The sequence below is a fragment of the Pezoporus occidentalis genome, unplaced genomic scaffold (genome assembly GCF_034315485.1).
Source record: "Pezoporus occidentalis ecotype Australia unplaced genomic scaffold, CSIRO_AGI_Poc_V1 ctg4, whole genome shotgun sequence".
NCBI lineage: Eukaryota > Metazoa > Chordata > Aves > Psittaciformes > Psittacidae > Pezoporus > Pezoporus occidentalis.
The window spans coordinates 17,841,540-17,865,302 of record NW_026915724.1 but is presented as its reverse complement, the minus strand read 5'-3'; the positions used below and the strand labels follow the sequence as shown (position 1 = coordinate 17,865,302).

Sequence of the window (23,763 nt, the reverse complement as noted above, 5' to 3'; positions counted from 1 at the left end):
GATTTGAGTGATTCGAGAGCAAACCTGAACCGAAAAGGAGAGGAGAGGAAAGGGGTGATTGGGAATGGTTTCCCACGGTGGTTCCAATTCAAGCTGGGTTTTCTTACCGGGTATATCGGAGGAAATAAAATGAAACTTGTAGCCTGGCTGTAACGTAAACAGGCTAATCAGCGGTGAAAGAAAAAAAAAAATGAGGCGCCTGAAGTGTAAAACACTGGTCTCTTTGGAGCCAGAGAAAGAGGCGCCTGCCAGGCCAGTGCGGCCGCTCTTCCTCTCCGCCATCCTCATCTCCTGGGCAGGGGCACTGACAACCCCCTCCCAGCCAGTAAATCCGGTCGCCTCAAAACAAAACCAAACATCGACATTTCTGGCGTTATATCCACCCTATCACGTGTTTGAAATACCCCAGGGTTTAACTCGAGAAGGGGCATCTGAAAGACTTAGAGGAAACGAGGAGCTTAAAGCCGCTCGGTCGGCATTTTTCAGCACAGAAATTTAGTGGCAAGTAGGTCCCCAAGCAGGGGAGAAGTATTTTGGGCATCGACATCCTCGACTTCCCCTGCTTTTGTCGCGTTTTTCCAGGTAAAAAAAAAAAACATGGGAAAATGTTTCGTACTGTAAGTTCGGGTCGGAAGGCACGCCGGACGTTTACCGACGAGTGGCTGCCCTCGCTTGCAAAAGTTGATTTTCTATTTAATATTGCACCCACTAAAATCCATCTAAAAATAGTAAAAAAAAAAAAAAAACCGTTTCAACCTGGCAGGGTGATCAAAAGAACGATATTATTTAAAAAGAACTGACAAGAAAGAAGCAGCGCCTTTAATCGTACAATTTCATGGAGAAACAGTTTCTGGGCAAGTGATTCTTTCCCGAACAAACCCCGCCGCACTACAGCACAAAAATTCACAAGCACAATAAAACTTGGAGGTCGCAACCGGTTCCTCCCCGCCATCAGAGAGGATGGCTGCAGCCGGGGTTCTACCGTATCCCCGGCACTGCGGATTCTTCACCTCCCATTCACCTTGCCTGGAAAGACGGAAAGAAAAGCCATGCCTACCCCAGGAGCGACAGCACCGCGCACCAGCAGCTTTGGGCTCGGGTTCTGCCGGGATGGCTCATGTCTTGCCGGCTGCCGAGAGCCGGGCTCTGTTCTAATCCAGCCCTTCTCCGCAGATGACTCTTTCTGTACAAACTGATGATGACAGATATCCAGCTGATAACCTCTGGTGAACGAAGTTATTTTAATTTCCAGTCACTTTCCTGCTAAGTACCATATCAGTTTGTACACAGCTGAGATAAGAGGGTTGGGGAGGGGTGGGGGAAAGAGAATAAGAAAGAAACAGGAAAAATGCCTACTGCCTGCTTCTGGGGTGGACACATCCCACAGCTCTCTTTGGCTTCACCTGACGGTTCGGGCAGCTCTAGGAGGAGCCACATTTTTTCCCCTCGGTTAGCTCTGACTTTAATGAGTAAAACTAAGGAGAGGGGTTTCTTTTATGAGACATTCACCTGGTTGCTTAGGGCGAGAAATAGGCATACATCCTTCCGGACCGCTGCCAGGGGCTGTCTGCTGCGAGGCCAGGAGGCACGAGGAAAAACACTTACAGAAGGGGAATAGCCACCTTAAAAAAATATGTGTGTATTATATATGTTATTAAAAAGAAGAAGAAAAAGACTGGGCATCTAGGAGGGGGAGTCCCCTTCGGCTCTTGCCCGAGCAGGAGGTCCGCCCCCCCCCCCCCCCCCCGCTGCAGGCACCCCGAAATGCCATCTTCCCGTCCCCCCCTCCGTTCTCTTGACCTCCCCCGCCCCGACTGCGCACTCTCCCGGCCCCCAGCTGCGGGCCGGCTGGGTGCGGGACTGGCACCCCTGCGGAGCGGCGTGTTTGTTTAGGGCTCGCTGAGCCCAATCAGGGCCGGCTGCCTGCAGTTTTCCGGCAGGGCTGCGAGAGGCGCCTCCTCTCTCCTTTTTATACATGAGCCTCCGATAGCAGCCGCTGGACTCGCCGTCGCCTCTTGCTCCCGCCGTACTGGATTTACCGCCCGCAGCGGCCCCGCTCCTCGGCCCCATGTGGGACACCGGCAACAGGTTTGGCTTCTCGCTTCTCTTCTTACTCCTCTTCCGCCGCGATTTCTCGTTTTCTTCCCCTCTCTCCTGCCTATCGGCCTCCCCGGGAGGGAGCGGTGCGGCCGCCGCTGTGCCTGGCTGGGGAAGCCCAAGGGGGACTTAGTGGGCAAACATCCGATCCCGGTGCCTGGAGCCGTTATCTGCCGGAGCCTTATCTCCCAGTTATCTCGCAGGAGGGAGAGACGTATTTGGTGCCTGTGAGGGGGCTCTGTGTGTGTGCATGCGTTCTGTCTTCATGTGCCTATGGTTATCTGGAGAGCCCCGAAGTGGGCTGAGAGCAGAGAGCCTCACTGCCCGCTTCTCTTGCTGTCATTTCTCTGCATCTCCTTCCGCTTTCTGCCCCTTCTCTCAGTGGCTGGGCACCGGACACTCTGTGTCTGTCCGGCCTCTCTCATGCCGCCGGCTCCGGACCGGGACCGGTCTCGGCGGGGGCCCCGATGCCGCGGCTGGCTGAGAGACGGATGCCGCCCCAAAATGTGCGCCGCTGGGGCTCGGGGCAGGCCCACAGTCCGGGCTGCCAGTTTGTCCTGCTCCGGGCACAGCCCACCCGGCCCTTGCTCCTTCGCCCCCGCTCACACGTCTGGGCCCTGCCCGTGCGCATCTCCCTGCTCATGAGTGCCTTTTCCTCCTCTTCCTCCTCCTTTTCTTGACCTTGGGCTGAAAATTAGCAAACAAGCGAGACGATGCGCGGAAAGGCTAACATCGCTCTCTAGAGAAGTAACCTTAAAGGGATCGCCTTCCTGATTGTTTTCTCGGTGGAACCGAGTCAAATGACTCATTCATTGAAATAACCATAATAATAACCACCACAGCAGCCAAGGAAGGGGCTTAGGCACAGACAAGGGAAAATGCCCCTCTTCCCTCTCGGTCCCCTCTCTCTCCACGTCTTCTCGCCCACCTTCCTTTCCCCCAGCGCGCTTCACGTTCAAATCCGTAGCAGGGAAGGCGGGATGGGGGAGGAGAGGGAGCAGCTCGGATCCCGCAGCCCTGGTCCCGCGGGACCGTGATCCGTGGCTGGCAGAGCACGTGTAGACCTGGGCTCCCTGATCCCATTCCGCCGGGGCAGGGGACACTAGCGCAGAGGCGACATGACTGATTAAGCGTTCAGAAGGTCCAGATAAGCCCTGATGAATCTCATTAAGGGAGGGAGACGGGCTGTCCTGTTTGCAAACTTTATTATTCTTTCTCTCACCCCCCACCCCCCCTCCCTTTTGTGTCCTCCTACCCCGCCCTGCCCTGCGGACCCCCCTCTCACTCTTCCTCCGCCTCCCCTCCTCCCCTTCCCCATCCACACCCAGCGGTTGAAGGGGACCTGGATGGCCGTGGCTGAAGTCGGCTGGTGCACGGTGAAGCGGTGCGCTGCGGACGCCGGCGGTTCCTCCTGCCCCTTCGCTACCAGGGAACAGCGTCCGTCTCCTCCTTCGCCCCCTTCTTCCTCGTCGTCCTCCTCCTCAGGCGGCTCCTCTAAGACTCCTCTGCCGGAGCCCGACGGCAACCACCGGCCGGCCCCTCCGCCGCCCCCTGCCACCGAGGGCAGGTCGCTGCTCGCTCCCTACGTGCCCTTTGGGGCCGCCCACCACTCCGGCCTGCCCAGCTGGGAGGACATCCTGCTCTTCGCGGATTTAGACCAAACCAACAAGCTGATCTGGTCCAGCCGCGGCCCCAAGCTGAGCGCCCTCGGCGCCGAGCAGCCCGAGGAGATGTACCAGACGCTGGCAATCTCGGCCGCCCAGGGCCCCACGCCTTACGACGGATCTCCGAGCGGCTTCATGCACTCCACGCCCAGCTCACCGGTCTACGTGCCCACGACCCGCGTGGGCTCCATGCTGCCCACTCTGCCGTACCTGCAGGGCAGCGGGGCGGCCCAGCCCAGCCACCCGGGCGGCGGCCATGCCGTCTGGTCTCAGCCAGCCGCAGAGAGCCCCTCGTACAGCACCGGCGGCGGCTCCCACCCCTCTGGCCGCTTCCCATACTCCCCCAGCTCGCCTGTGGCTAACGGGGCCTCCCGGGATCCCGGCGCCTACAGCAACAGCCTGGGTGCTAGGGACCAGTACAGCCCCCTGGCCCGGCCGCTGAACGGCTCCTACCCGGGGCCCTACACGTCCTACGTGGGGCCGCAGCTCACGCCGGCCTGGCCCACGGCGCCCTTCGAGAACTCCATGCTGCACTGCCTCCAGGGCCGAGCTGCCCCCATCCCCGTCCGGGCTCCCAGCGCAGGTAAGACCCGTCGCCGGGAGCGGTGGGGCGGGCAGGACAGCGTGGGCAGGAAGGGCGGCAGCCGCACGTCGGGGCTGCCCATTGCCGGGCCCCAGGGGGGAGCGGAGAGGGGGCAGCGGGGCCGTTCCGGCTCGGGTTTCGAGGGCTGCGTGATGCGGTGGCGGGACGGCGACCCCGGGACCGTGTCTTTCGTGGAATGGAGGTAGCTTTCGTCGTTAGCGGTGGTTTGGGAGGGAATAGCCCCCCCCCCGAAAAAAAAAAACAAAATGCAAGCTCCGTTGTTTGGACTCTGGCAGTTTCGGTTGCAAACTGCGTTCACAAAACGAATGGCCCAGTGTAAGCCGGGCTTTTAATTTTCGTAACTCTACATTCTCCCTTTCCCTAAATGCGGCAATCTATCAATCTAATAGCGAATTCACCTTTCCTGTAGCCTAGAGGGAAAGCACAGGGGCTCGCTTAGCCATTTTGCATTATTTCAAACTCAAACCGCTTCAGTGTTCCGTTATAAACGAAAAGGAGCAAAGCAAAACCTCGGATATGAACGAGAACCCCCGTTTATAAACTGCTGTTAAAACATGGCACCTCCTGATGGTATTTTACTTTCGCTTCCGAGGTGTCCCGTCCCTTCTTTTTTTAGTTCAGGAAATTCTCGGTGTCATTAAATCAGCCGTAGAAGTGGAGGCTGAGCTGCAAAGATTTAATCAGAAGTAGAAAGATTAACGATCTTCAGCTTTAAAGTATCTTCAGCTTTAGAATATATGTATATATATATATAAATATAGATGCATATAGAGGTGTGTGTTTGTGTATTTATCTAGGTATATTTATAGGTATATATTTACATGTATTTATGCATATTTATATATACGTCTGTATATTTATGTATATATGTGTACGTATATACATGCGCACAAACACATTTGATCAGCATTTGCTCTAATCATAAACTACCCACGAGGTAGGTGTATTTTCTATACACTGTGATTTTCTCTTTCAGTAGTGTTGCAGAAAATTACTCGATGGCTTTTCACCTCCCTAGAGGGGTGTACACGATGCTCCCTCCTCCTGTATCTCGATAATACCCCGGTAGATTTAGGCATTTTAAGCCTCCCACTTGGTGTTTACTAACATAAGACAGGAAAGACGACTCAGTTGTAGTGAAGGTAGAAGAAGCGCAGAGCAAACCCGAGAAACCACATCTCGGGGCGATATGGAAGTCTCAATTTCCGAGAGTTACAGTGCAAAAATAGGTGATGAATGGAAAAAAAATAATAACCTTGTTGTGGATATTGTTTAATTTTATTTTTTTTTTTTCGGGATAGAGGTGAAGTTGTGGAATCTGAAGGAAGGGGGAGGAGAGGGATGGGGCAGAAGCGGCACAGGAGGGAACGAACAGAGTGCAGGAGGAGGCTGGGGCAGGAATGCCAAGCCTTCTGAGATGAAGGGCATGGAACTTCCACTTGCTTCGGAGGGAGTCTCACGTCCTCCCTTGTGCCTCTGGAGCTGCTGAACCCCGGCCCAGCTGGGAAGGAGCAGGCAGTATAGGCAGCGCGAGCAGTCGCGGCGCTGGGGCCACTTCCTTGCTTCCTCCTTTCCAATAATCCTGTCAGCAGTCAGGAAAAGGATAGTCATTACATATATATATATATCACGTATATATAAAATATATATATATTACGGCTAAATATTAGGCAGTTTGATGCAGATTTCTCACCATTACTAAAACCGTGTGTAGAATTAAAACTTTAATTTGCTTTCCTTGGAGATGTATTTCTCGCGCACTTAGAGGAAACAAAAAATACTTTTAAATGCTTGAGAATTATTGTCACGGCAGGATTTCTTTCTGCAGGCGTGGAGATAACGTTATAAAGCAAATAGCTGAGACAAATAACTGTTTAACTTCCAGTGTCCTTGAAGCCTTAAGCATTTTCCTGATTACAGCCCTCAGTGGCGCTTTTAGTGCAAAGATTAATAAATCTTAGCGATGAGCTAGAGGCTGACAACGTAAGCTGAACTGTGCTGTCTGGACTCTGCCGTGTGCCCATTCCGGTTTAGCGCCTAATAATTTCCAAACGAAGGGAGGTGAGAAAAGGATTTCTGTGGGTTCGGGCCTTTGGGCCCGTTCTGTCTCAGCTGGGTACGCTTCGTGTCACCGCAGCACTGTCCCAGAGCTGCCTGAGGTTAGCGAGCTCTATCCCTTCACAGCTAGTGAGGGAAAGGAAAACTAAGCCAGGGATGAATTAAAACAGGTAGCGGGAGGGGGGGGGAGTGGAGGGAGCAGAAATATCAGAGGCGAAGCTGTGAGTGAAACAGACCTTCCCAGCCTCGACTCGAAAGCTGCTGCAGAAATACATACAGACACCTACTTTTATTATTTCTATTTGTAAAATCCGTATTTATTCCCGCTGCCCCGAAATATGGAGATAACAAGTCAGAACAAGAACATAAAGATTCGCAGGGGTGAAGCTGTTTGCTTTTATAGCTCGATTCTCTTTATTTTTTTTGCAGTGCTTTTAGACCCTTTTCTCTCAGTGTTCAGTAGCTACAAGAGCAAGAGGCAGAATACCACATATTTTCCCATTTCCTCTGTTTCCTACCAACCATCTCGAATTTGACCAAATAGCTGAGGCGAAGTGCTTGCTCCCCATCGCCACCCTTGACATACCAGAGTCCCAAACGCTCTCTCTAAACTTTGAGTTATACTAGTTGCAAGGCATTTAAAATGAGAGTGGAGGTAAAAACTCCTTGCCCAGCCGTAGCCTGGGGGAATGAATATTGGGCAAGACCACAGCTCCCTATGCCCTTATGTATTTATGTCCTTATATTTATATATATCCATTATATCCTTATATTTATACATATATATACCCTTATATTTTTATATATATATACAACCGTCTATATCTTTATATATTTATGTCCTCACATCCTTACACCCCGTCCCTTACACCCGGGAAAAGGCTATTCTGGCTGTCACCTAACTCTCTCTGCCCCCTCAAAGGCAGGTACCCCCCGTACTGTGGGCACCGCGACGGGGGTTGCACCCCTCGAACACACCTCGGGTCGCTCCGGGGTCGCATCCCGACGGGAGTGCGGGGTGCCGGGGATCTCTGCTCCATATGGCTGGTAACACTCCTCTCCATCCCCCCGCCTTCCTCAGCTTCTCCTGGGGATCACCGGCTCCGGTTCGTGAAGCAAAAGTTGCGCCGGGTCTGGCGGCGAGCCTGGTACATTGAAAGAAACTAAAAATAAAAAAAAAAATAAAAAAGGAAAAAGAAAAAAAGGATTTTGTTAAAAAAAAAAAAAAAGGGTCGCGTGGTAGCGGTCACTCCCGGGGAATTGCTTTTCCGAAGCTGAACAGCGCCGGTTTCTTGCTCCCCGGGGCCCCTCTCACAGTGTGGCAGGGTCGGGGAAGCGCTCCGCGGCGATCCGCAGGGCTCCGCGCCCGCCGGCGGCCGAGCCCCACCTCCTATCTCTGCTTCTGCCCTCCAGAGCTGCTGGAAGACCTCTCCGAGAGCCGGGAGTGCGTCAACTGCGGCTCCATCCAGACCCCGCTGTGGCGGAGAGACGGCACCGGCAACTACCTGTGCAACGCCTGCGGGCTGTACACGAAAATGAACGGCCTCAGCCGGCCCCTCATCAAGCCCCAGAAGAGAGTGGTGAGTGGGGATAGAAGGGGGGAAGAACTGCTGTCCGCGGGATCCCCAGTCAAAGCTTGCTAGGCGGAAAGCAGGGGCAATCTGAGTGTGTTAGCCCTGTCATCCCCCAGGCTCCTGACCAGGTTGTCAGGTCAAAGAGATCACGGTGAGGGGCGACAGCGCTGGTAGCTCTGGGCCCACCTCTGAGCCTTATGCTAGTGAAATCGCCCTCTGCTCCCTGTGAGCCCCACACCGGACACGGGCAAGCCTGGCTGTTTGAGCTGATGGACCCTGTTGGTGAGGGGGCATCGGTGGCTTGGAATAAATTTGTGCTGCTGATGTTGGATGTTTCCAAAAGCAAAAAAGGAAAAAAAAAAAAAAAGTAATTCAAGGTTGGAAAGTGTTTGTTCAGAGGGCTCGGAATTTCTCCAGACCTGCTTTGTTTGCTGAGAGCTCGATCCTTGGGAATGTAAGCAAGTTTTGTATATAATTCAAAGAAAACCAATTGTTTAAACAATGATAATAGCCTTTGTTTTGTTGCACTCCTAAGAAATGAGCGGCAATTTTTCTAAAAATATACTCCTAAAACTAGGGGGGAAATAAATAGTACAAACCAGAACCCCTGTTTATAACTCCGGCTGGCACTGAATAGGCAAGGAGAAAATTTAACAAGCGGGAACTGCACATTATGTTTAGCAAATCTGGGTGGAGGTCAGCAGAGAGAAAGAATATGCTCTTCAGTAATGGCTGTTACGGAGTGAGCCACAATAAATCACGGTGGTATAATCCAAGCTGATGTTCGGACCCCTGTGTATGGAGACAGTGTATCAAACCCACTGGCCTTTCAAGCCCCTTTCAATCGACAGCTGCTTTGCTCCATGCCTGATTTCTTAGCATTAAAATACATCCCAGTCTTTATTTCACAACCGCTTGAATTTAATGCCCTTACGGGAACAGTGAGGGGAGCAAAACCAAAATACGCAATGATCAGAGCAGACAGTAAGCGCTCAAGAACACACACCACCTTTCTTTAAGCCAAAGAGTTAATTTAACTGTAAGCCAGATGTTAATTACTCTTAGTTGCCCATTTTTTCTAGCTGGTGGTTCACTACATTTCTCGACACAAGGTGTTCTCATTACTGGGGGCAAATGCAGCAGACGGGCCAGATCTGCCACTTGTCTGAAGTGTCAGAGCTCGCCTGACCATGGCACCCTGGCCCAATGCAGATTTCAAGTAGCTGATACCCAGCTTTGGCGTTTCTGTGTTCCTCCTGTTTTTTTGGAAGGGGATTGGGGATGAGGAGGCTAAACCAGAGTCAAACCACAGCCTGATTTCAGCTTGACACCTCGGTCAAATAACTCTGAGATAGCTCTGCATAACAATCCCTACTGAGTACACTGGCCATAACTATAAATCAAGCATGACTGTGTATTCATACAGTTGGAAATATGTAGGTGAGAAAGGAAAATGTCTTGAAAATGCTAAATATGTTTAGATTGCCTTGAAGTTTCTGATAAAATTCCTGCAACAGAAAGTCGTTTTAGCTTCAAAACGTGCAAAAACCCAGTGTCTGTTTAGATACAGGAATGAGCAAAAGCTATCGAAATAGAATGTATGAAGGTTTATACCAGACTGCATAAAAGAAAGATTTAATAGAATGAAATGTCTGATGGCATTTCGTATGCAAAGAAAGAAAACGAAGCATATATGTTTAAGACCAGCTTTTTTACCCAATATATGTCAAACTTGCATTTAATCAAATCTTAATTTAATTAGATGCTATACGCATACATATTTAATAATGAGGTAAAAAAAATCTGTTTTTGCGAGATCTGTATTGTTAAGATTAAAAAGCATATGAGTGTACGTCAGCCTATATTACTCTTGGCTGTGTTGTTTGTCTTTCGCTGTGCAATTAATAATGGGTTACTGATTCAAAGTTACAGAATTCATATTTAATCTAGATTTCTTTCTGAGCTGTGGCGTAAGATAAAGGCTTACTGCTAAAGAAACTCAGATGAGTAAAATTCACAAAACTGGGTTATTACTCTGGAATATTCTTCATTCTCACAACATTTTTATCGCTTTCCCTAGTGGCAGGCAGCTTTGCGGTATCAAAGGTGACCGAGTTACTTCTAACAACCCAGCAGTAAATGATTCAAGAGGAAGGGCATTGTACCCTTAAGTTAGTAATTTCGGTTATGGGTGCTTTATAGTCAGAATAAGATTAATGCAATCCTCTAAAACTGACTTCTCCGTGTAAACTTGTTCTGCTGCCAGACACAGAGCTAGGCACAGATTTTTTTTCTATCTTTTTTGACAATGCAATACTTTGAAAAAGACTAGATTTATGATGTAGCTGGAATTCTTTGCTTATGATGAATGTAAAAGAGATCACTTGTTACAGGGACTTTTATAACCCATTCACCTTCGTTTCACATGTTTATGAGGACTGCCTTCACTTATGATATACAGCCTGCAGCCATAAAGCTCCAGGTTATACAGTTATTTCTGATACAAGGTTGCTTCATCTTGGCTCCAAACTCCACGGAAGAGCGTCATAAATGGCTTGTTTGCAGTGGGGACCTTGTTGTCACCCACCACCTTTTCTGCTGGCCAAGGGGGAGGTCTGCTCTGTAAAACATGCTCCCAGGACATATTGTTTTTTTAATGCAAGGATAGAATGGGTGCTGATAAAAGGATATTTTACAAAGATGCTGCTGCTGTATGATGCCCAGGAAAGTTTTCTCTAGTTGTGGTGCTGCTGAGGGCAGGTGGTTAAAGGGGTTTATTTTTCTGATGAGTAGGCAGTATTGCTGGCAGGTTCAGAGCTGCCTCAACAGTTAGGGTTGGAAAGGACCTCATTGCCAGTCACAGAGGGGAGAGGGCATTGAACCATCTGGAGAGGCGGCACAGGAGTGATGTGCCTTCTCCTCAGCTGAATGGAGGACATCCTAGCTGTCCTGCTGGAGGAAAAGTCAGTGCCCAGTGGTCTGAACAGACGTCCATGTGTCAGCAGCCTCTGCTGTGACTGCCCAGAGCTGCAGTCTCACAGTACCTCTTCATATCAGCTTTCCCATCTCTGAAATGATGTTAACCTCATTTTACTTCTGGGGTGCCACTGATAGATGGTATTAAAAAAGCTTCTACTGTCCCCACTGTGTGTTAAATTACTTTTCATAAACTCTAAAGGCATCAGTCATTTGCTCCTGCCTGCCTGCTGATGCCCGTGTTTGCCTGTTCTTGCCTCTAGCCCTCTTCACGGCGGCTGGGCTTGTCCTGTGCTAACTGCCACACCACGACCACCACCCTGTGGCGGAGGAACGCGGAGGGTGAGCCCGTCTGTAACGCCTGCGGCCTCTACATGAAGCTCCACGGGGTAAGTGGCTGCTTCTTCACCTAGGGACATTCCCCACAGGCTCTGAATCAGCTTTGCGGAAGGGGTGGTCTTCCCGCTAGCGGGTACCTGGTGGCTTTGAGGAGTGGTGTTGGGCTTCCTCAAGCTAGGGCAATGTTTCTGCTAATGCTAATGATCTTGGCTCATAGTTTGGGCTGTGGAGTTAAAAACCAGTGAACAAAATGGATAAAATGACCAAAAAATGTGTGACATTAGAAAATGGTTAAACCATTTTAGCAAGTTATGCCTGTGACAAGTTATGTGTTTGCCGTTGTGGCTTTCCTGACAGATCTGTACAAAGAAACAGATGAGCGGCAGAGGTCTTTTTGCCAATGGGATTTAAAACAGCTTGTCAGTTGGAGGGGGAAAAAAAACCCTAACCTTTAATAAGACCATTTTTCATGGGCAGACATAGCTATGCCAGCAAAACTTTAAATGTAATTCAAGTCATAGTTATGCCAGCAAAAATTTAAATGTGATTTCAGCCTTTGCTAGGCAATACTAGAGGAAGAAAATAGCTGTATCCTGAATCTGATGGAGTATGTTTTGTGTGAAATTCAGATCCTGTTATGCCTCGGTGGATTAAGTTACAGTCAAGCACAAGTGTTTGAAGAGCATGGGCATTAAGAGTGTTTGGGACTTGTTCTAGCCCTCAAGAAAAAAGTAAATTATATTGCAGGTTTAAATATTATAATGATAGTAAACATATGCCTGAATTGCTTTTTCCCAAACTCATGTCATCACTAAGTTAAAACAATTTTTAATCAATGTTTTGTTATAATGACTGTATTTGTGGAGACACAGAATACAAATCTGATTTTGAAGCACATTTTCCCTATAAATATAAATTTGGATGCTATAAGCTGTATTACAGGCTGAACTGCTTATGAAAACAAATATGGCCTAAAGCTTCTTTCCTAAGACATGGGCGATGAACTGGTTTATGAACTGGTAGCTGGCCCACTGGGAGAGGGATATTTTTTCCTCTCATATGCATTCCTGGTTTCCAGAATCAGTCACTAAAGATAATTCCTAAATGATTGGAATAAGGAATCACGATTCAGATATACCCTGTCCAACTTATTTTCATAACACCTGTTGGCCAAGTAATGCAGTAATGCTGTTTTCCTCTAAAAGTGTGCTTTTAATCTGTGGATTGACTGACTGTTCAGTTCACACAAAGAAAAAAGTTTCCCTGCTTTTGTTATTTAGCTAAAATACCTCCTGAAACAACCCACTGCTTTGCCCAAATAAAAAGCAAAGGTTTTTTGAATTGGTATTATAACAGAAAAAATTGATGTGCTGTACAGGCATTTTGAATATCACCAGTTGACCTTGTAGTGTGTTTTGGTTTTTGGTATTAGAGGACGTATACAACTCTGTGATTAGTGTGCAAATCTAATTTTTTCAGGTTCCCCGACCTCTTGCTATGAAAAAAGAAGGAATTCAGACCAGGAAGCGAAAACCTAAGAACATAAATAAGTCAAAGGCATGCTCTGGTAAATATAAAAAGATAAGACAGTTGAGCTGCAAGAGGTTTTTTTTCCCCTGGTGGAAAATATTTGTTTTAAATACCAATTCCCCGTCTTTCAGGTAACAGTACTACTGCGGTTCCTATGACTCCCACATCCACGTCTTCTAATAACTCAGATGACTGTAGCAAAACCACTTCTCCCGGCACACAGACTGCAGCTTCTGGGGTAAGCCATAAGCGGGTGTCTGTATCTGTAAGCAGGCTGATCACCGTGCAGCGTTATCACAGCTTTTATCTTATCTGGCAGAACAATAATCTAAACAAACTTTTCAGTTTTGTTAGCTGATACTGGAACAAGATTTTCGGAGGATATTACATATAGCTGTAAACAGAACGACAAGCTGAAGTACTTTACAAACCTCTTAATTAAGATCTATATAACTTTTATGATTAAGTTAACCACAGCTTAACCCCAGATACTTTGTTTTGAAACGTTCAGGTTGTTCCATTTCAAAGGTTTTCTTTTGGAGCAAAGACAATAAATCATGCCGGACTGATCCTTTCAAGAAACAATTGTGCATGTGCCCCTCTTCTTCTGAAGTGATCTGATAAGAATTTATAATTCAAGGCACTGCTGCTATGTTTCCCAAAAGCTGTTTAATATATATATATGCATTTTTATGCATTATCCCAAATTGCTGATAAACCCCAGCAAAATGTTATGCTACTGTATGAAAGGAAACATAAAGCCTTTTGTTTTAAACTAAGATATGCACTTAAACCATGACACAGAACCAGATGAAACCAGGGTGGGGTGCCCTGCTGATTGCAGTGCATAGGAGATTGGCCTTCTCCTCACAGAGGGTTCCTCTGGGACCAGATGCTCAGCATCTGGCAGCACTGATCTCCAGAGGAGCACCAGAGGAATGCTGATCAATCCCTTTAGTTTTGATCCTTATTTTACATCATGTAGTCAAAACCATCTCGAACTTCCTTTCTTCACTCAGTGTCTGTGATAACAAATACTACTGCTAAAGTTGTGAAGCTTAATGTAGATTAATTTCTAACCCCTTGACTATACATATCCGTATCCACACTCACCCTTCGGGCCTTCTGTATCCTTTGCCCTGCCATATCATTTCTTTGAAAAGCTTTCCTAATGTGGCTTTCTCTACTCCTTTATTAATGATAGGGAGACATTGTTTATAATAACTATTTTTCAATAGCTCAGCATTCCCAATATACAGATTCCTTTCAACAGTTTAATTCTTGATGCACAAAGTTTCATTGTACAAGGGGAAAAAAAAAAACACGTTTAGCAAATGCGACTGTTCATGAACTGACGGGGCCACCCAGTTTCAGAGGCATCAGATTTTGGGTTTGGATGCTGCCAGAGAAGGATATTACTAAAATGGCTTGTCTTTGACATGAGAAAATCCTGTCACTCCAATAAAATAAACAGATCACATCAAAAAAAGAGAAACGTTAAGCAAAAAGCGAACTGCTACTGGGTTTCAAACTCCCCCCAGTGAACTACTATGTACTCTTTTAGGCTCTCACCTAATATTTGCAAGGGGAAAAATGAAGCCAGTTTGCCCTTAATATGTTGCTACATTGCCTTAAGCAGGATTACTGATTCTGAGGAATGTTGTGAGATTTATATAATGGACAGAATTAGAAGCACAGTCCCAGCTGAGGTGGAGGCAGTGGTGTAGGCTGTAGGCAGGACACGCTTATGCTGGTCAGGGAAGGAGAGGCCATACAGACCTGTTATTAATAATCTTTGTGTTAAATTATTAATCGTATCATCTGTAATATGATTTTGCCAGGTGGAGTTATGTGGGTACCAGAGAAGAGCGAGGTAGGGACACAGTTTGTGAGCCAAAAGGGTGGTTGAGAGCTGCTTGTGACTAAGAGCAACTCCCAGAGACCCTGAGAGTGCTCTTAAATTACCCAACAGCATCCTCCAGCACTAGGACTTCAGTTCTCCCTGATTTTTCTGTAGCAGATCAGGCTGGGAGGGGGCACCTGCACACAGGCTTGGGAAGTGTGTCTCCTTGTATCCAGCAGTCAGCACAGTAACATATGCACAGCCTTTTCACCACCATGATTTGATCAGATGTGCCCTGCATATGCAAAGCACTTGCAAATTACCTCTTGTGAAAAATTTCAATGAAAGGAAGTGATGGAGAGGGGCTGTGAAACATGCTGAAGCAGCAGAGACCAGACATTCGCATATCCCCTGACCCTCCCTCCCCAGGAAGGGTTAGTGCACCCCAGCCCCATATGTGTATATATGAGGGATGGATTTGCAAGGAGCAGTTGTCAGAACATGACGTGGGCATGGCCACATCCTTCCTGGCTTTGCCCAGGCATCAGCAATTCTATGGGATGAATGCTGGGGAGACTGGAGGTTGAAAGTAGAAAGTAGTGGCTGTTAAGACTGGCTCGTGTTGCCCCAGACATCATTTGGGAACATGATCACTAGCTACAAAGGAAGAGAAATACTTTCTTACGGGCCTAAGTCCCGTGGGAGGGTCTAAGCGCTCATAAAGCCCATTGAAGTTGTCAAGAGTAGAAGGATGTCAGCATTCTGGAGCAAGGCAGCCTGTAATCTGATCACATGCTGAAGCAAAGATACTTTGCTAGAGTTCTGTTTTCCTTGATTATTTTTTCTTTTCCCATTTGAGTTGACCCACTGATAGCCTGAAGGTTTGTATTTATTCTTAGAGCAGGCCATGGCTTTGCACAAGGAGAATAAACTTCTCTGGGCCATGTCAGGAGGGAAAAGCCCCTGAGATGGATGAATCCAGGCTCTGTAATCTTTGGTCGCTTTAAGGGGAATGGCATCGATTCCTGCAAGCGGTGCTGGTGACGTTGCCAAAACATGGACACCTGCTGGAAGAGTGACCTGGCTCATTCCCCATGCGTTACACAACTGGCATGGCAACTTGCTTGTGTTTTGTTCTGTTTCTACTTCTGCAGCCTTTATTCCATGAAAAGGGGAAAAATGCCAAACTGACATTAGGCAGAGAAATTTGATGACGTTTTAGAAACTGTTGTGTGAAATTCACAGCAATGTTGTTGCTAAATGAAACAGAGAAAATGAATTCCTCTACTGGTACAAAAGCAATTTATTATGCTTTTTATGGGAGGCTGCCAAAAGAGTTCCCAGTTATGTAAAAATCTAATGGAAATGAAATTCAGCAGAATTCATTTGTGTCAGTAATATTCACTTTTTGCCCTGCTTTTCTTTATCTCTTCTAAAGTAAAATAAAGAAGGGAGGGCAGAAAAAGAGAAGGGTGGCAATTACTCTTGGAAATGTCTTTGAGACTATCTGTTTCATGAAGAGAATCTTCCATGATGCCAATTTTGAGACAAATTAGCAAGAACCTTAAATGTTGATTTTATGTTCTAGCTGAAGTTTAAACATTTAAAAGATATGATTAATGAATTGCTGTGGGTGCAAAGTTGATTTCAAACATCCCAAAATGTAGAAGTGTTTGGATCAGAGATATTTCGTTGTCCCATTGTAATGGGGCTATTTGCCAAATTCACATCTGGATCTAGGATTTAGGCCTATTTCTGTTTTTTTTAAGCACTATAAGTACTGGGCGTCCTGTGTTACTAACATGGAAAAGGTCCAGCTGCATGATATATGAAGTTGCCTTACATCCCCATAAAAAGAAGATTTGAAGGTTTCAGACAGCCTGCATCTGCAGCTATACCTGCTTTCTCTTTGATGCTGCTGAAACTGTACAGGGAAAAAGCAATGCAGAATACGTTGCTAAACAAAGGGCATGGTCTGTAGTGCACACCCATCCATTTCCATACAGGGGCTCCAACTACTGTGATTACTAGAGGGACTTTATTCCCTTATTAGGATAAAATGCAGTATGAAAACTGCTGTAAAATCTGCTTTTTATGGCAGGACATAGAGGCTCCTTGAGCCAGGACTGATGTCAGTAAAGGCTCAACAGCACCAGGGGAGCTCCTCTTTCAGATGACTCCTCTTCTGTGCCCTTTGCCTTCAATTTGGAGCTTTCTCAGAAGTACTGTAACCACACACCATAGAACAACTTGGGATAGTTGTCTTGCAGGTAAACCCAGTGCTTAGTTCCCATTGAGATTTACTTTGAGAAGTGGTTCAGAACTGGATCTTCAGTGTTGTAGGGTGGAAAGTGAGAGAGCTGACTGAAATGGCCTTGGCAGGTGCTGAGACAGCAAGAAAATGCAGTTCTAACCATCCCCAAAATGCCTGAAAACCTGGACTGAATTTTCTGAAGAGTGTCTTCTGTGTTTGCTTTATTTTGTTTTCAGAAGAGGGTTTAAGAGATGGTCAGAGGTGATGGTGTTTGCTCCTGTTTAGGTAGCAGATAGGTAGGACATTCATGCAGGCTACAGGGGAATCAGACTCCATACAGAATCTCTCAGAGTCTGGATGAACCAGAGACTGGACCTCTTTAAAAAGATCTTCTATTCACCTGGGTATCAGAAAGTTGAATGTCTGAGGGTTCTTCAGACTATTTGATGATAATATTTCAGTTGGTATAGAATAATTTCATAGCTGTTGGGACAGAGTTTCCATGAGAAAGGTTCACCAGCATGGTTGGTAGGACTTTCACCTGGAAAATGGGAACACAGTGCCTCAGTCCTGGTATGAGTAAATATTTATCTAAACCAGGTGGAATAAAATCAACAGGAGGCTTGAGGAACATGGCAACTTAAAATACCAAATAGTCTGGGAGTCAGTGCATTATGCTGAGAGATCTGATACTCCAGTTTAAATCTTCTCTTGGTCTCCTACCTCTTCTGCAGTAGTCCTCACTCCTGGACAAAATAGGATGCTAGTTTCTTTTCCCCAGTCAGTTTCATGCATTCAGTCATTCATTTTCTTTGTTCCTTGTACACGTATCTGAAAGAGATAATTTCATTTTGTATCAAGCAGGATGAACCAATCCAGCTTTTTTGTTTCAGTGGGGAAGTCTAAGATAAAAAAGAGCAGTTTTGGTTCTACCCTGGAGTCCTGTATGCATACGGACACATACATTTTGTTTTGTTTTGTTTTATTGCCAAAGCAATAAAGCCAATTACTCATACAACCCTTGACAGCAGTGGGGTCATCTGCTTTCCCAAGCCACGCTGGAAGTTGCCTCCCTTAGGAAATTAATGCAGTATTAACCACAGATTTATGTTGCTATTATACAAAGGAGAGATTAGAAGATATGTAAGCTTACACGTCTGCAATATAAACAAGAGGATCAATTGAACTCACAAGAAATGACAATTTTGCTTACTAAGGGGGTCATGAAATAAAAAACAAAGCCGTGGTTTTGCAGTGTTGAGACTTGCCCTTCAGAAATCAGGGAGTGACAGTGGCGAGGAAGTACTTTCAGTGGGGATGCCAGTTATCAGGGAGGCCGAGGCTGGAAAATTAAGGACTCCACCACAGTTTACCACAACACGGTTATATGTGAAAGAAATTTTTGCAAGTGTGTTTCAGCTGACTATGGCTATCATTTAAGTACAGCAAAACTAAACTAGGCTAACTGAAGAGGAAGAGAGTGTTAGCTGAGACTCAGCTTACTACAGACTCGGTGTAATGTCCAAAATTCATGGAGTATTTTGAACCTGTGCAGTGGGTAGTGCAAAGGTCTATCTGATAGAGCAAAGGTCTAGATCAAGGCCCTTCACCACCCCTTCCAGCTGTTAGCACCGTTCCTCACTCAGAGCTTTTGCCTACTCCCTGTAGAGGCGTGAGGAAAAGCTAAAGGGGGGTGTCCCTCCCCTCTCCCTGATCTTTGTGATGGGAAGACGGTGCAGGAGGGATTGGGTGGCAGAAAGCAGGAGTTCTTCAGCCAGAGATGCTGATGCTGCTCCTCAAGTGCTGGTTTGATCTGGACCAGTTTTAGGGGGGGTGGATTTGGCTCCAGGGTGCTGACATCAGGTTTGAGTAAGATGTAGATGTCTAAATCTCTCTGTGCTTTGACTGAGGTCTCCCTGCGAGCATCAAAGACCATCTCCTATTCAGAAAACCTTCCTGGGGGCTGTCCCATGACCAGCTTCTGCTGGTTTAGGTAAAAAGATACGGGCAGATATATTTGGAGATACAAACACAAATTTCCACTGCTCGTTTGGGAGGCAAACTCTTCTCTACAGGCTTCATTCATTTTTTCCTCAGGAAGTTGACCTTCAGTTGATTATCTATCCTATTATCAGATTTAGCAATAAAAATAAATCCATTACCTTTTTATTGATAGAGCCAGCTGTTGTGAATTAGAAGGGCTCAGTGACTTGAGCAGCATTATTCAGACTATTTATTCCAGCTGACAGATGTCCTCTAATAACTGACTGTAACTTCTGTCATCTTTCATGCTGGAGAAGTATGAGCAGAGATAGGCAGGCTCGGAGCAGAGCTGTGATTCAGCCGCATCCTTTTCATGAGCTGAAGTTTGTTTTCCATGTCTCACTTTGGGAGCTGCCTGAATTTGTCATGACATTACTGGGGTGGGGTTTCCAAGCCCAGCAGTCCAGCCCAGGACCTGCCCGCCGTGGTTCAATGGAGCTAGGATCCGGCCTTGGTCGGGCAGGGATGGGCAGTCTTCAAACAGGACGTGCCTCCATGTCCTCCCTTCTGGGGTGCCCGAGGGAGGGGTAGCTGATAACACCACATGGAAACTACGAGTCCCTGTGCCCCACCTTTGCAGGGCTCAATCAGGAAAAGGGTGAATTACACTTTCCAGGCCCAGAAAAAACAGGTAGTGATAAGATATTTGCCTACCGGAACAACAGTGGCACGTATGGGTAAATGGGAGCCTTTCAAAGCAGTTTGCAGTATTTTTAGCTCAGGTTGAGCAAACACTGCTGAGCTCTAATTTAAACCCTTCTTCCACTGTGGGGAGCCTCAGGCTCTTAAAAATTATGTCTTTTATGCTATGAGGAGTTTATTTGATGTATTAGTTATTAAAAATGCCTTTTTGAAAAAACAGGCTGATGCAAGACCAAAACTGGACGCAAAGGTTAGCATGAAACCTGCCTCGTTGAATTTGCCATCTGTAGTCACAGGGAAAGAGGGTATGGAGCTTCATTGTCACTGACTTATAAGTGTGTATTTGAGAGTGGTAAACCGTATTTCTTAGGACTAGAGCTATTTTGGCTGGTTTGGGGGGACAAGCAGACTAAGTGGAAGAATAGTGGCCATCAACCATTTTAATAAAAGCTAAAGAAAATACTGGAGTCCAGGTTGTTTCAGATGTGAATGACTACTGGCAATGAATAGCTATTTCAGAAGGGGAGGTTTTCCCTGGGTTAAACATGGCAACAAGAACCCTGCACAGCACCATTTGGATATTACCTTTGACTAAATGAAGCCTAGCTTTTCCTGTCAGGACTGCTAGGTTGGCAAGGCTCCAGGAGAGCCAAGACCTCTACTCTTATAAAATGATTAAATACGTATACTTTTCACTTAAACAGCAGGCGGGAAGCTCCTGCAATCACAGTTTAGGATAGTTTTTTCCTTCTGTTTTCCTTTTTAAGGAATCTCATCTGAAGTCTGTCCATTAACAAGTAAATTAAGGTTTTAAAGTTGACATATCCAAGAGTTAATTTTGCATGAAGTCAGCTCTTAAACATTTCCTTTATCAGGTGAAAACATTGCCCCTTCACTGTCTGGCCCTGCAAATTTTTCCTCTTTAATGGATCTCATGGAAAAAATGATGGTTTCTTTCTCTTTGTAACTCTCTATTTCTCTCTTAAAATAAATGGACTGGTTCCAGCACGGTTCAGAGATTCATCTTTGTGCTTATCAGGGCTCCCCTGTGTGTTGTCTTGTACGTGTAGGTGGGTGAACAAAAAGGCTCCTGGTTCAAAGGCATACCATTTCTCGAGAGGAAAAAGTCATCTCCTTTAGTGGCCAGTCTTACACGGATGAAGGCTGTGGCTAGCATTTTGAAGGGCAAGGAATGGTTTTTAGGCACTTCAAGGTCTGAGGGTCCCAAAGAAGGCTGATTTCCAGGAGGTGCTCCCCATCTTCTGCTAGAGAATTGGGATATACTGGGGAAGCAAAACTATAGGTGCTACCACTCCTGGATCACCCTTTTGGTGTTGGCATCTGCGTCCCTTCAGCAGGGGGGGCAGCAGGACACATGCACATTACCTTCCTCATCATGGTTTGATTTCCAGGTTTTTCTGCACATCCCAGAATTTCTTTTCCACCTTGCTGTGAATACAGCCATGTCCCCATCTCCAAATACAGACACTGCTTCCAACAGCAGGGTTTAACAAACTAGTGGGCTGACCCTGAGGCATGTTTTCAGTTTTTGAGGCACAGAGGCAAGCAGAGGACAAACCCTGATTTTCCACACAAATGCTGGGATAGTGGCTGTGCCCTGAGCCCACCGCACTCCAACTCCTTAACCCAACACCTTAGTGTGGGCAAAGCTTACCTGCTCAATAAAATCTCTCTTTACTCTTCTCCCACTCCAGGCGAGCTCGTCGGTGATGTCTGCCCCAGGAGAGAGCACCAGTCCCGAAAGCAGCAACCTTAAGTATTCAGGTCAAGATGGGCTGTACACAGGAGTCAGCCTGACCTCCACAGCTGAAGTGACAGCATCCGTGAGACAAGATCCCTGGTGTGCCCTGGCTCTGGCATGAAGGAAGCTAGATCCTGGCACTGTGCAGCAGCCCCCAGACGTCGGCGCATGGTTTCTTCTGTGGAGCAGTCGCAGTGGCAGTTGCAGCAAGAATGCTGGCAAAGACTATTCCTCTGAAACTGTTTTTGTGCCTTGGTGGCAGAGGTGTTTTTCAGCCTCCGAAAGAGACTCTGCCAAAGCATCCAGTTCCTCATCTATGCAAGCAAAATATATGGAAAGCAAATGCCCACCGGGGGACAGTTAATGTAGCTAATGCACCCTTACACTCTCAAGAAGGGAAAAAAAAAAAAAAAAGGAAAGAAAAAAGAAAAAAAAAAAGAGAGAAATCTAGACCTATTGATAGATTCCAGAAGTATGTCCTCAACCTACCCAGCAGTGCTGCCTTTCTGATTGTGTAGTTGTTTTCACTCTCTCATTGCCTTCTCCCCCAAGAACCTGGCAGAAGCTTCCAGTGTCAGAGAGGGAGTAGCAAAGGCTTTAATTACCAGAGATAGCAAGATCCCTTGTAACGAGTGTCAGAAGTGGGTACTGCTCAAGTCGGCGCAGACGTCTCACATCGAACATTTGATGTCTTTTCCTTGTCGGTCCTCTCCCCTGCGCTCTCCATCTTCAGCGTGCCTTGCTCTGCTCCTCAGAGCCCAGCTATGCCCCTGGAAGAAATCATAATGTTTGGTACAAGTCTCTCTAGGTCCAGCTGGCTAAGGAGATTTTTGGGGTTGGTGGATTTTTTTTGGTTTAAAATATTTACTCACTTTGCAAGACTGCGACATAACTTTTAAAGTACACTGTGACTGAGGTTTATGAAAGTTCGTATTTTCTGGCTGAACTGTATCAAGTCAGTCGATTTGTAAACAGGGTAGCAATCAGATATTTTTCTTCCATATATACAATAATTTTTTTAAAGAAGTGCAATTTGCGTTGCAGCAATCAGTGTTAAATCATTTGCATAAGATTTAACAGCGGTTTTTATACGAATGAATGAATGTAAACATTTTAACTTAATGGTACGTAAATAATTTAAAAGAAAAACTTAAGTAGGCATCTTTAGGCTTTTTAGTGCAACAAAACCCCATCCACTTTCTGTATTTCCAGATGTTGAAGCAAGAGTTTCAAAGAACAAGTCTTCTCTCAGGAAAATCTCTATTTGCTCCAAAGTGTTGTACAAAAAGGCAAATGCATCCCAGGTATTTTTTTTGCCATCGAATAAGTGTGTGCTGGAAAGAAACAAATCACAATGAAAATTTACTACCTAACTGATACATATGTAAATACTCCATAAGATATTTTGGCATCTTGAAAATGTAAGATGCAATCTGTATAGTATGACTGACGCATAGTTAGGTTGGTTTCCATTGGTCTTCAAGCGGGATGTCATTTGGAATGTTATTTCATCAGAGCTTTACAAATAAAAGGGTATCATTTTGGGATATTTCTTTTTTTCCTGTAAACTGTGCCTTCTCTTTTGTCTCCAATGCAATTGTTAAGCTGTATTAAAAGCTATGGAAATGTACTTGATATAGGCGGCGTGTCTGATGGCTGCAAGGAAGGTCTCCAGCTGAAGTCTAGCTTCTGTCTAGCTAAGTTGGCATTGCATGTGGCATTTCTGTAGCTCCCTTCACTGCGCCTTCTGATGATATGTAAAACTAGGGCCTCTACCTACCAACACAAGCCCCTCATGGGTAAACAGGAGGTTTTTCTGATGAAAGCCCAGGGAACTGATCCAGCGCCTTGTGAGGACTGTCATGGATTTGCTCAGCCTTCACACCATAGCTAAAGGGTTTCACTCAGGTCCCATGTGTGTGCAAATGCCTGCCTGCCACCCACTGCAGATGTAACTGCTTAAGGCCAGCTGGATGGCAGAGCTGTTGCATGCCTGCTGGCATCCTCTGGTGGCTAGAGGTGTAGGGCAGCAAAAACTGAAGGTGCTGCTGCTGAAAAGAGAACACAGTGAATTGAGGGGAGTGGACAACCTTTTTCTGGCTCTGAGGACTGGTCCTCTGCATTGCTCAGCTGATTAGAGCAAGTCTTACCGCCGGGTGTGATTTCCAGCCACATTGGCAGTATTGTCAGACCGGGAAGCCGGGATGCCCAACCTCTGTACTCAGTGACCCGTGGAGTGGCTGCAACACGTCTCTTCACCTCTCTGAGCCAGACCTTCATTTGGGCTGAACTGGATTAGCTGCTTGGCCTTCTGTGAAGCTACGTGGATTTGCACCAGCTGAGAATCTGCCCCTTGGTTTTCTAACTGCCATCAGTC

General features: G+C 46.5%; 1 protein-coding gene and 1 long non-coding RNA gene across 5 annotated transcripts; one reads left to right on the top strand and one right to left on the bottom strand.

Annotated features, from left to right (window-relative positions):
- Positions 1-797: 797 nt before the first annotated feature.
- On the bottom strand, positions 798-3,566 carry LOC134170997 (uncharacterized). 3 transcript variants are annotated; one of them, XR_009967438.1, is made up of 4 exons: positions 3,422-3,513; positions 1,510-1,622; positions 1,357-1,421; positions 798-1,260 (listed from the first exon to the last, which is right to left on the bottom strand). It is a non-coding gene; the product is annotated as an uncharacterized LOC134170997 (long non-coding RNA). The 3 variants fall into 3 exon arrangements; XR_009967440.1 differs by having other exon boundaries at positions 798-1,421; positions 3,440-3,566; XR_009967439.1 differs by having other exon boundaries at positions 798-1,421.
- Positions 1,834-23,021, top strand: GATA6 (GATA binding protein 6). 2 transcript variants are annotated; one of them, XM_062632836.1, is made up of 7 exons: positions 1,834-2,197; positions 3,435-4,344; positions 7,837-8,003; positions 11,237-11,362; positions 12,792-12,879; positions 12,974-13,080; positions 21,340-23,021. In XM_062632836.1, the coding sequence occupies exons 1-7, from the start codon at positions 2,069-2,071 to the stop codon at positions 21,505-21,507; spliced, it is 1,695 nt and encodes a 564-aa protein (XP_062488820.1). In that variant the 5' UTR covers positions 1,834-2,068; the 3' UTR covers positions 21,508-23,021. The 2 variants fall into 2 exon arrangements, with proteins under 2 accessions (XP_062488820.1, XP_062488821.1); XM_062632837.1 differs by having other exon boundaries at positions 1,835-2,088; positions 3,426-4,344.
- Positions 23,022-23,763: the final 742 nt, after the last annotated feature.